This window comes from Giraffa tippelskirchi, chromosome 3 (assembly GCF_054371585.1).
Source record: "Giraffa tippelskirchi isolate mGirTip1 chromosome 3, T2T-mGirTip1v1.2.pri, whole genome shotgun sequence".
Taxonomy (NCBI): domain Eukaryota; kingdom Metazoa; phylum Chordata; class Mammalia; order Artiodactyla; family Giraffidae; genus Giraffa; species Giraffa tippelskirchi.
In genome coordinates, this window is record NC_137277.1 from 71,720,636 (window position 1) to 71,734,295 (window position 13,660).

The 13,660-nt window shown below is 33.3% G+C and overlaps 1 protein-coding gene across 1 annotated transcript in view; it reads left to right on the forward strand.

Moving 5' to 3' along the window:
• TFPI (tissue factor pathway inhibitor) overlaps window positions 1-13,660 on the forward strand; it is a 75,411-nt gene that overhangs the window by 47,001 nt on the left and 14,750 nt on the right. The window contains exons 4-6 of the mRNA XM_081579433.1: window positions 6,127-6,171; window positions 9,373-9,549; window positions 10,640-10,735. Coding sequence (XP_081435559.1) covers window positions 6,127-6,171; window positions 9,373-9,549; window positions 10,640-10,735 — 318 coding nt within the window. The remainder of the gene's footprint in view (window positions 1-6,126; window positions 6,172-9,372; window positions 9,550-10,639; window positions 10,736-13,660) is intronic.

Genomic DNA, 13,660 nt, shown 5'->3' on the forward strand with positions numbered 1-13,660 from the left:
GTGATGCCATCCAACCACTCATCCTCTGTCATTCCCTTCTCCTCCCACCTTCCATCTTTCCCAACATCAGGGTGTTTTCCACTGAGTCAGTTCTTCACATCAGGTGGCCAAAGTACTGGAGTTTCAGCTTCAGCATCAGTCCTTCCAATGAATGTTCAGGACTGATTTCCTTTAGGATGGACTGGTTGGATCTCTTTGCAGTCCAAGGGACCCTCAAGAGTCTTCTCCAACACCACAGTTCAAAATCATCAGTTCTTTGGCGCCCAGCTTTCTTTATAATCCAACTCTCACATCCATACATGACTATTAGAAAAACCATAGCTTTGATTATATGGACCTTTGTTGGCAAACTAATGTCTCTGCTTTTTAACATGCTATCTAGGTTTCAGTGGTCTCCTAAATAAAACAAAATTTCAGCTTCAAAGACTTGAAGATATAAATCATATTTCTTCTTTCAGTTCAGTTCAGTTCAGTTGCTCAGTCGTGTCCGACTCTTTGCGACCCCATGAATTGCAGCACGCCAGGCCTCTCTGTCCATCACCAACTCCCGGAGTCTACCCAAACCCATGTCCATCGAGTCAGTTATGCCATCCAACCATCTCATCCTCTGTCGTCCCCTTCTCCTCCAGCCCCCAATCCTACCCAGCATTAGGGTCTTTTCCAATGAGTCAACCCTTCGCATGAGGTGCCCAAAGTATTGGAGTTTCAGCTTCAACATCAGACCTTCCAGTGAACACCCAGGATTGATCTCCTTTAGGATGGATTGATTGGATCTCCTTGCATTCCAAGGGACTCTCAAGAGTCTTCTCCAACACCACAGTTCAAAAGCATCAATTCTTCGGCGCTCAGCTTTCTTCACCGTCCAACTCTCACATCCATACATGACCATGGAAAAACCATAGCCTTGACTAGACGGACTTTTGTTGGCAAAGTAATGTCTCTGCTTTTAAATATGCTATCTAGGTTGGCCATAACCTTCCTTCCAAGGAGTAAGCGTCTTTTAATTTCATGGCTGCAGTCACCATCAGCAGTGATTTTGGATTTCTTCTTTAATCTCTATCAATTGTTTCTCTGAAAATTGTCAGGTTCTATGGTTGAATTTCTACAGTTGAGGTTCTACAGTTGAATTTTTTATTTTATAAGAACATATATATACTTAAATGTCTTTCCTGTAGACAACATGTAGTTAGTTCATGATTAGTTTTTTATAATCATGATATTGATATATATATATATTTATATAAGGGAAGATATATATATACATATTTGATATATCTGATATATTTTTATATCCGATATACTTAAAGCACATTAGATATTACAGAAGAAAAGATCAGTAAACTTAACGACAGAACAATAGTAACTGTTCAAGATGTAGCACACTGAGTATAAAACCAGCAAACAAAAAATAATACTGCCCAATAACCCATGAAACAAAATCAAGGAGTCTGTCAAAATGTATAATTGGAGTTTTGGCAGTTGGGACAGAAGATATGCAAACAAGAAATTGGCAAAGAATTATCCACATTTGAGCTTCCTTGGTGGCTCAGACGGTAAAGCATCTGCCCGCAATGTGGGAGACTGGGGTTCGATCCCTGGGTCTAGAAGATCACCTGGAGAAGGAAATGGCAACCCACTCCAGCATTCTTGCCTGGAAAATTCCATGGACTGAGGAGCCTGGTAGGCTACAGTCCATAGGGTCACAAAGAGTCGGACACGACTGAGCGACTTCCCCTATCCACATTTTTATGATATCCACATTTCATTTGATGAAAACTTTAACTTTTAGAACCAAGAGCTTTGACAAAATCAATAAAGAATGAATACAAAGAAAAAGAAAGCCATGTCAATGAATCACATTGCTGAAAATTGTGGATAAAAAGTAAATAAGACCAAAAGAATCCCAATTTCTCATGAATAAAAAATTCACAAGAAAATAAAATGGAATATCTTCTTTAAAGAGCTAAAGGAAAAAACAAACTGCCAATTGGTAATTTAGATCTATTAAAAATACCCTTATGATGGAGATAAATAATTTTTTCAGATTATCATTATTTGAGAAAATTGATTGCTAGCAGACTTGCACTGTGAGTAATTTTAAAGAATTTAAAACAAAAATAGGAGGGTAAACATATGAGATTACTGTTGTATGGCTCTGATACTACAGGTGAAAGTGGTATAAATTATTTGAAGTCAAATTGCCATGAATTAAAGATGCATATTAAAAGTCCCAGAATAGTCACTAAAAATAAAACAAAGAGACATAGCAAATTGACCAATAGTGAAGGTAAAATTTTTATTAAAATATTCAACCAATTCTAAAAAATACCCAGAAAAACAAGAACTGAAGACAGATGAAAAGTAGAAAACAAAGACCTAGGGATTTTTATGCAAGCATAGTGATAACTACGTTAAATTTTAATGATATTATCACCCCAAGAAAAGGCTTATAGTAGACAATATAAAAAACTAATCATGAACTAACTACATGTTGTCTATAGGAAAGATATTTTAAAAATATGGACACAGAGGTTAAAAGTTAAAAGATGAAAAAAGATATACCTTGCAAGCACAGATCATAAAAATGATTAGTAAAAGTAAACTACAGGACAAGGAATATTGGCAGGAGAAAGGGAAGATATTTTATAGGAATGAGGGCCAATTAATCAAAAAGTCATAACACTCACTGGCTGTGTGTATGCCTCAACTGTAGAACCTGAAAACTTTCAAAGAAACAACTGATAGAAGTTAAAGGAGAAATATGATTTGTATCTTATATTTATATAAGATATATGATTTATATCTTTGAAGGTGAAATTTTGTTTAATTTGAGATACCATGGAAAATTATGACTTATAAATTGCCATGCCTGAGAATAAACTCAAGCCAAATATTTCAGAGAATAGGAATTATAAATGGGTTAATTTGATATGTATCCTCAGCTGTCCTTTTGCAGGTAAAGGTGTTTTATCAGTTGTTTCCAAATATGTATAGTTTTTTTTTTTTTTTTATAAATTTATTTATTTTAGTTGGGGGCTAATTACTTTACAATATTGTAATAGTTTTTGCCATACATTGACAAGAATCAGCCATGGGTTTACATGTGTTCCCCTTCCCGGACCCCCCACCCACCTCCCTCCCCCTAAATATGTATAGTTTTGTGTGGTGTATTTACCAGTGTAATAATAGAGACATAGTAACAAAGTTAATAAGGTAGAAAAAGTTAAAATATAGTTTGTAAATGGTTTCTAGACACATGGCTTTCAAAATGTTTGTCTTTTGGTTTAGTTGCTTTTTTTCCCATAGCCTGAACAAAACATAGCCTGAAAAAACCTCTAGGGACTCGGTGGTAAGAATCCACCTATCAATACAGGAGACGTGGGTTTGATCCCTGGGTCAGGAAGATCCCCTAGAGAAAGAAATGGCTACCCACTCCAGGATTCTTGCCTGGGAAATCCCATGGACAGAGGAGCCTGGTGGGCTACAGTACAAAATAGTCAGACAAGACTTAGCGACTAAACAACAACACCTAAAACAACATTGAATTTGATTATTAGTTTTTTAAAAATAAGTGTATGAGTGTGGAAATTAAAAGAATTAGATGAAAGAGATCAAATTCCCATTTAACTTTTCAGCCAGTCCACCTCTGCAGCAGGGTTGACTGTTTACAATTAAATCATAGACTATAAATTCCTAAAACATCTTTAAAGGCTCTAGTAAGTATGCTGTTTATATCATACCAGGGGGCTTCCCTGGTAGCTCAGCTGGTAAAGAATCTGCCTGCAATGCGGGAGACCTGTGTTCAATCCCTGGGAGACCTGGGCATGGCAACCCTCTCCAATATTCTTGCTTGGAGAATCCCCATGGACAGAGGAGCCTGGTGGGCTAGAATCCATGGGGTCGCAGAGAGTCAGAAACGACTTAGCGAATAAGCACAAGTATGCTGTTTATATTAATTACTATTTTATTGGCTAGGCTAACTGTGACTTGTGGTTTTTCATGGGGATTTACATGAGAATTTTCTCCACAGGGAATTAAAGAGGATGTAAATACATTTTCCATTCTCTTAATTTTTAATTTTATTATTTTCTGTTTTATTTGTTTGGAATAGTAAAGACCTACTTAGTAACAAGAATATTCTGCCCATAGAGTCTTTTCCTGTCTAGTTAGAAAATTTCTAGGCTGACTTCAACAAATAAGAAACATTAAAAGTTAGTGTTCAGATTTTATCCTTCCCATTCCCAACAGAAAAGAAAAAGATGAAGACAGAATAGGGCAAAAAATATTTTTTTATAATTGTTAAAATGTATACAATAATTATAGAAGGCTTCCCTGATAGCTCAGTTGGTAAAGAATCTGCCTGCAATGCAAGAGATCCCGGTTCAATTCCTGGGTCTGGAAGATCCACTGGAGAAGTGATAGTCTACCCACTCCAGTATTCATGGGCTTCCCTTGTGGCTCAGCTGGTAAGGAATCAGATAATTGTGAATTAATTTTGATATTCCTAATGAAAAGTTAAAATGTAAATTCATATACATTGGAATTCAAGGAATTACTGAAACAATTAGTAAAACATACTGCCATTACTTCTTACACCATCATTAATAAATATTATATTCTGTATAAATCTAGGAAAATATCTTTGATAATTAACTGTAAACCTTATCTATGTTTTCAGACTATAAGCGGCATAAAAATAAATTGTGTGTCCATGGCTGTTCTCAGAATTCTCGAGGATAATTTAAATATACCTATAATACTAATGTGCTAAAACACATTATTTGAATTAGTTACACATATACCAGATGAATTACTCTGACTTAGGATGAAACCAGCAAGGAACAAAGTTCTCTTTTAATATTTATTGCATGAACATTGAGATCAAGCATCTCTATGACTCTTGTCAGTAGCACTTTATATTCTTTCCCTCCTTTCATAAATTAAAAATATGACACAATAGTTGCACATTATATTTTAATGTAAGCTTACTATGACAATCCACTATCTAAAAACATTAACTAGAGGTTGGTTATTTACAATAAAAAAAAATCAGATTTTCTTAACATTTAAAATATAATTAGAATTTCACACACACACACACACACACACCTTTTTTAAAAAGAGTATTGAATAAAACATAGTAAAGCTCAGAAAAGAGATGAGCCACATCACCTTATCATTCATAGACATTTTATTCTCCAGAGAATAACCTGACTGATCACTGGCTGAAAGGGGTATTTAACCAACTCATACTCATATTCTCTGTCTCTGACCTCTTTTCCCCCCCGACCTTTTATGTCTCTCTGGCCATACAAATAGTGATAAACTGCCTTATCCAAAGCTTTCCTGTATAAAACAAATGATTATACAAAAAAAAAAAAAACACTTAGTTTCCTAATGTTTATATGAACGAATTAAAACTATATATATCAATTTGAATTTCATTAACTATCATTTAAATTAGAATTTAGATTCCATACTTGAAATACAGTGGGTTAAAGACAAATAGCATTCTAATTCTTAAGTGGAGTAATTCCAATTATTCTATGAGATTCAACCAAAAATGACATCACAGGTATCTTTTGCTTCATTCCTCCTCTGTATTTGGAAATAATAATGAAATTTGTAATTGGATTAAGATAATGAGCAGGAGAATGAATCCGGAAAGGAGGTAATTCTGGTTCCTTTCACCTATACTCCCATTCCTTTATAGAAATGACCTGTTTTTACAGGCCAAGTAGTCTGCTTGAATTACTTTCATATTTCACATTATTTTAATAAAGATCTATTTTATTTTATTATTTTTTTAAAGATCTATTTTAACCATAGATATTTTGAATAGCAACCTTAGTTCACCATGAATCATTATTTTTGTAAATGGGTTAGAATGTTTTAAAATAGTTTTTGAGACATTGTTATATTGAAACATATGTGATTTCATGGTTATACTGTAATAATTTAACTAATTTAACATCTAGAGAAAATAAAAAGAAATTTATTCATTGACATTCTGTATAAGAATAATTTTAATAGTAATAAATACATCATCCTAGTTGCTAAATGTAAAGCCATAACATTATGTGATAAATTGTGGTAATTGATACACATATATTGTTTTTCTTGCAGATTATCCAAAGATGACAAGAAAGACAAAAACAACATTGCAAAAAGGTGAATGTTCATTTGTGTGCTAGTTAGTAGCATTTACATAAGGTACTTGGAAATTCAATTCTCAGCTTTCTCTGATAAGAGATTCATCATAAATCCATGTGATTTTTGAAATGGAGTTTTGTTTCAGTGGATATAATAAAAAAGGAGAAACAACATGCATGATAGTTCATAAGGGAAGACTTAAGCGCTGTGTTTACTCATTCTAATGCGGTGTGTTATCTGGTATGAGATCAGTTACCAATCCAGAGCCATGCGCATGCTATTCTAACATCTCCCAAATAGTGATTTAGATGTTGCTATTCTTTCTTTAGTTCTCAGATATCTAATCCTTTGATAACCTCAGCACTGTGTGGCTCTAGCAAGTTTCATTCAGTATTCTCCTGAGTGGATATGCCTTTGAGTTGTAAAAGTCTACATGCAAAAATATGTGGAGATATTTAACAATAAATAATTACTTTGGTCAACATTATTTAGTGTTTACATATTTTTGATTTGGGGATTTAAATTATTTTACTTACAGTTTTTAACTAAAAATGATTACATTTTGGTGAATATGTTGTAACAAGAAAGACATGCTTCTTTTTAATAAAGATCTAGAAAATGACTTTGCTCAATTACCATTCACAGCATTTACATAGGAATGAGAAAATATTGAACAAAAAGATGAAATTATTTAACTCATGACATGAAAATAAAAGAAAAGTGAGCCACCAGGAAAGCCCTAAGACATGAAAGAGCTACACAATTCAAAGTGAATTTTAGTTTTACTGACTTTGACTTAATTATGTGAGAAAGAGCTGAAAAATTCTACAACTCATTGATAAGCTTAAGACAGTTTATGGTCCAGAATTACAATCAAAATTTATAAAATAAATTCAGCAGCAAGGTTTGTACAGCCAACATAAGTAAATGTATTTATTTACAAGTTGTAAAATCACTTTCTATAAATATTGAATTAATTTTTGCAAAAGTGTTCACTACCTCAATTAAATTAAATTCTTCCTATCTGTAATATCATATTTATAAATAGGCTTTTTTGTCCATCAAGTAACAGATGATATCTTTAATATTTAAATGTTAGGATTTTTTTTCAAAAAAGTAGAATTAGGAAAAAATTATATGCAGGGAAAATTTACTAGAAAATTATGCTACTTAATTTATATTTAATGATTCAGAATTCATTCTATTTTGATACTACATATGAAAGGTAATAAAGCTATCAATTCTATTCATGTTTAAAAATGTTCAGATGCTAAAATTAATCAATAGTGAGAACCTTTAAACATACTGATTTGAAGTTAACTTTGTCATATGCCTCCTAGCATCAGCATCAGAACAGTTACAGAGGCAATGGAGATTCTCTACAACCCATTTTGGGAGAAAGTTTTGCTTCAGACAGTTACCAAGTTTGCAGCTTGGAACAAAAGTTAGGAGTGAGAATCATGTGGCTTATAGAAGTTGGTATATAGCTTAAAGCTTTCATTCTAGGTTTTAACTGAGCATCAATTTAGAGCAAGAATTGTATATACAGATTCAATACAAATATTAAAACTTTATTTATCTGAGAAATATTGGAATGAATTTCTTAATTTTTAATCATAAATATTTTAAGCTGTAGGCCTAAGCAGAATAATTTTACAAGTATGCAGTATCAACTCCTAAAATAAATTTCTGTCCTACAATGGGGTCTCATATAAATGATAGCAACTTCCAGTTGTATAATTCCTTAATTACATTTCAGCATAATTTATTACCATTTTCTCACCTTTATAGACATTATTTTTTTACCTGCTCCCTTTTGTTAAGCATAGAATTCTTGTATTGTTTGTTAATATGATTTAAAGTTTTATAAGAAGTACATACTAAGACCTAAACAAATCAAATTAGTGATCAAATGTATTTTTCTTTCTCTTATAGTATATTATAAAAATTTAAGGAAGTATAATTTTTCCTTATTTCATATAGAATACTTAACCACAAATTGTTACCATGGAAATAATAGTAACATTCACCTTAAGAAACAAGAAGCAGTAAACAGTGAACAAAACAATTTTCAAATTGGTACTCTGAGAAGTCATAGAAATAGATACTTTATATTAAAATAGTATGTTTTACTTAATAAAATAATTTTTTCATGCAGATTGATTTTTCTACTGTTGCAGAAATCATTAACATTATTAAATATATGTTCTTTTTAAAATAAACACTCGTGAATATTGCTTCCTTGAGATGGATACACCATGATTTAAGGTCTGAAAAGACTGTGCAGTGCATTTTTGCCTTTATGGTAATATATAGCTGTAGAGAGGCCAGGAAATGGGGAGGCTGGAGCTTTTCCCTAAAAATTCAAGCACAATATATCTTGCAATCATAATAATTTTGAAAATAATCTGAAGCTCTTCTTTATGAGTATGCATGTAAACAAGGCTTGTAATGTAGACCACAGTGGCACAACTTTTATAACAGCTGTGTTTAGCCTGGATTGGAGCACTATCAAAGATTGGATATTAGGCTTTTTCAAAAGCCTCTCCAATCCCTGAACATGTATTTCCTTTCTGCCTCTGCACTATTGGAGTCATTCCAATGCCTGGAAGAAAAATAAGAGACACAGTGGTGGAGGATGTCATACCTAATACAGATATTAATTTCAGCATAAGAATTTAGGAGCTTCTAAGTATAGCCGTGAAAGCCTCCACCCCCCCTCAAAACTTCTCTGTTTGTAAAAATTGAAACCATTCATAATGAAGCAGCACAGTATACTTTAAAATTAGATTACACATGTGAAAATTATGAAATTTGTGGATCTTTCCTAAATGTAGATGCACATAAGATTAACAAAAATAAATAAACCAAATTTTTGCCATAATACTTTACACTTCCAAACCAAGGGTAATAAAACCTCAATATCTTTTATTCTCTCAATTTATGAAAGAGTTGATAGTTAATGTGCTACTGATTGACTATGAGAAATTTAGAACTTGAAATTCCAATAGACTCAATGTATGACAGTTGTACATACATTGTTCTAAATGTCAAAGTGGATAAAGTATAGTTATGGATAATGTTATATTTTACCTTTTATCTTTATCTTTTCATATGTACTCCTTAAATAACTTCAACTTAACCAGTTTATATTTTTAATTAACATAATTAAATTACTCAAAAAAGAATACTACTTTCTGATGTTTTAATAATTTCTAGAAAAGCCAGATTTCTGCTTTTTGGAAGAAGATGCTGGAATCTGTCGAGGTTATATTACGAGGTATTTTTATAACAATTGGTCAAAGCAGTGTGAACGTTTCAAGTATGGTGGGTGCCTCGGTAATCTCAACAACTTTGAATCACTAGAAGAATGCAAGAACACTTGTGAAGACACATGTATGTTTATTTCTCATCTCCTTTTACTTCATTTTATAGGCATTTTTTTATTAAATAAGACATCTTAAAGGATGTTCAGATTTACCCAGATTTTATTGCAGCCATGCAAGTGAAGATCCATTGTATTCACTCTAAATCTGATATAAATTAGTCATTATCTTAATTTTTTTTTAAGAAATAGAGAATTAACAAATTTATGTGTGCTAAATTCTTTGTCGTGTCCAATTCTTTGTGACCCTATGAACCGTAACCCCCAGGCTCCTCTGTCCATGGGATTCTCCAGGGAAGAATACTGGAGTGGGTTGCCATGCCCTCTTCCAGAGGATCTTCCCAACCAGGGGTCAAACCCATGTCTCTTATGTCTACTGCATTGGCAGGTGGGTTCTTTACCAGTAGTGCCACCTAGGAAGCCCTAAGAAATTTATAGTGGAAATTATTTCCATCGAAACAAATTTTTTTAGGTTAGATTATTTAATTTTCCTTTCTGAGAATACTGTAGTAAAATTTAGGCACAAGAGTAGGACTGCTAAAATCCTTTAGATTTATAACAATTTGAGGGAAAATGGTTCTTTGGAAACTACCACTGAATATCAGTTTTATCTAGCTATAAAATTAATTAAAGGAGTGACTTAAACATTAACTGTTACCCCCTTTTGTTTTGACAAAGAACATCAAAGATACTCATTGAAATATTATAAGATATAACTATAGGTAGGTTTGAAGATTCACTGTTCACCACTTCCCAGATGGCTCAGTGGTAAAGAATCCAATTGCCAGTGCAAGAGATGCAGGAGACTCAGGTTTGGTCCCTGGGTCAGGAAGAGCCCCTGAATGAGGAAATGGCAACCCACTCCAGTATCTTTGCCTGGAAAAATCCCATGGGCAGAGGAGCCTGGCAGACTACAGTCCATAGTGTCTCAAAAGTCAGATGTGACTGAGCAAATGAGCATGCAGCACAATGTAACAAAGCAACATAAATAAAATTTCTAGACATTTACTTTTCTAAACAACTTCCGTGCTTTGTTTTATGTGTACAGTTATGAGCTTGTGACAATGTCTTCTATTTTAATTGGCTACATATGTTTTCCAGCGAATGATTTCCAGGTGGATGATTATAGAACCCAGATTGATGCTATGAATAATGCCTCCTTGACTCCTCAGCCTAGCAAGGAACCCAGCTTCTTTGGTAAGACTCTGTTTCAATTACTGCCAGAAAAATATTATCATGGTAACAACAGAAGAATGTGTATGAGAACTGTTTTTTAGAAAATTATACCTCTTGTTCTTTAATAATAGATATGATGAAATACTGAGTATTTCAGTATTTATTTCAATATTTATACTGAATATTTCAGTATTTATATCAGTACTATTATTTCAGAAATAATAATGGATGAAGTACTGAGATTCAAAACTGCTTAAGACCTTTAGTCCCAGGAAAATGATAATTTTCCTAATCTATTTTAAAGTATGCTTTGAAGTAGGTTTTTGATTACATATTATCACAAGAAAACTTTTACGTGATATTTAACTCTATGCTAAATTTATCTTATAAAATAATGGCTAGGGGTTATCAGCTTCGGTGCCTAATTGTAAATGTTTGTGATGGTAGCCTAGAATGGTCTTAAATTGAGCCTAGCATTGGCCTAGGTCTCTGGTGTCAGTCACAGGAGAGATTAGGAATTTGGTGACTAGCCATCCCTAAGGTTAAGTCACTCCAAGGGAATTTTCTTTTGGAGGTATGCAGAACTCTTTTTCTGGACTCTATCCTGTCAACATATTTGTAGAATTTAAAGAAGCATACAGGAAATATGCCCGCAAAAATGCAGAAATGTGAAAATTCTGGAAAACATAACCAGACACAACAAATATCTAGACAGAAACAATCTTGAAAAGTTGGAAGTTAATGGGATGAATGTAAGGTCCTTACTAAATTTAAAAAATCACATGTGCTCTTTCAGAAATTGAAGATTTTGCTTAGGAGCAGTCCATATAAAATTGTTAAATGTAAAGTTTGCATTGTTCAAAGAGTTCTGTAACATTAAAATTGCAACCTTAAGGTGAAAAGAGACATACTGTTTCCACCCCAGTCATGTGTCAGAAACAGTTGGGGTTCAGAATGTCTTCGAGCATCTTTCTTTACAAAAAACAAATAAGCAAGCAAAACTTCTGCCCAGATGGATTTAAGAGACTGTAATACTGACTGATTTATCTAGAATGAGGAATATAGACCTGCATTGACCTGATTATGTCTGTGGACTTGTTTCAGCCCTGAATGCAATACATTAGAAGTCACCACACTGTGACTTGGAAGGACTGGAAAGTGTAAGATGTGAGGCCTGAGAGAACATTATATATGCTCTTGGTACTTGAAACACTGTCATGTGAAAGGAGAATTCAATCCTGTACATGCCTCTCTCAGTCCTCCCTATTTCAGTCTTCCCTATTCACATGCCCTGACATGGTTCCTTATCTCCCTCAACCCAGCCTAAAAATTAGGTTTATTGAATGAAATCTAAAGCACAGATTTCTTTCTGTAAAAATGTTTATTTTTAATGTGAGGTCTTCAGAAATGGAGGAATGCCTCAGGGAGTAAAGTCCCCAAACGGAAGACACTGACGCAGTGTTCCAGCAGCACTTGAGATGGCATAAAGGGCATGCAAAATTTCAGAGGGAGTTAGACACTGTGGTATAATTCAAAATGCTTTCAGGTCCTTAGATTTTATAATTAGAGCAGTGAGTTCAATACCAAATGAAAAGAGTCTAATTTTTAAATACTATTTTGTAATAATAATAATCATAAGTATCTTTGTACTTCTAATTTTTTATCTGTGAAATTAAGTAATTTCACTTCTTGTTTCTTTGTGTCCTTCCAGCCCTGTGTCTTTCAGTGACATTTTATTTTATCCAATTAACTATCCCATGTTGAAAAGCATGCTAACTCTTATTGCTGTGAAAAATGTGAAAGTTAACAACAAATATATTATTGAATGTAAAGGTGCATGTGATAAATATATCTACCTATGAAATTAGTTTTTAATGTGTTTCAATTATTTTTGTTTGGGTTACTTTACTAATTCAAATAGAGATCATTAGTTATTTACCATTAAAATGAATAGAGTCGATTAGGAGATGGTTTTGCCTTGGAGTATAATACTTGATTTTTAGCAGGCATACTAGAAAAACAGAAAGGGGAAAATAAAGAAAAATGTGAGAAAAGAAATGTTTTAAATACTGTCTGCTAAATTTCCTCCCTAAGTTTTTATGTAGATGCACATTAAAAAGTATATTAAACAAATTAATGGTTTTAAGAGCATATCATTAACTAAGGAAGCAGTAACATTCACACCATAAATTTAAAGGGAAACAATGTTAAGAGATTTTTTTTAATTTCAAATAATAGACATTTGAGGGATAGTTCTTTCATAGTAACTGCATTTAAAATTAAGGCAAATGGTCTCCCTTTTTGTCTGGAGAACTATTTTATTTTTTCGGGTTTGTATTTGCTTCAAAATCTCAACTCCTCTAGCCATTTTGACCCCTTACCCTCTTTTCCTGGGAGCATTCTCTTCTTATTCTTTTGTTTTGCAGCATTCCTAATTTAAAACATGAAACAGTGTTGCAATAACTTCTCTCTGGTGGCTGAAACATGTAAAGGATGACAATGAAGCTCTGCCTCTAATCTTCCTAAGACCTACATGATCCCATGTCTGCTCCATCCAAGATGAGGCAGGTGGAGATGCAGCTGCTCCTTTCCATCATCTAAGACCTAGATGATCCCTTCTCCATCCCATCCAGCAGCAGAGTGTAGGAAGGCAACTGTGCCCCCACCCTTCCCAAACATAGACTATCCCTCTCTCGTCCCTTCAAAAGGCTTTGTGGAGGTATATAAACACACTCTTGATATTCCAAATCAAAAAGTGTTACATCCATTACTGCTTGCAATTATATTAATACATGTTATAATAATTTAAGAAACTACAGTTCTATGTTTACAGTAAAACCTTGTTCAAGGTTTTAGCAAATGTAAAAGGTTCTCTGTAGATGTTAGATTCTTTTGAAAAGATGTAAATCCTTTAAGATTTTGATTCAGCATACAGTGATAGAACAT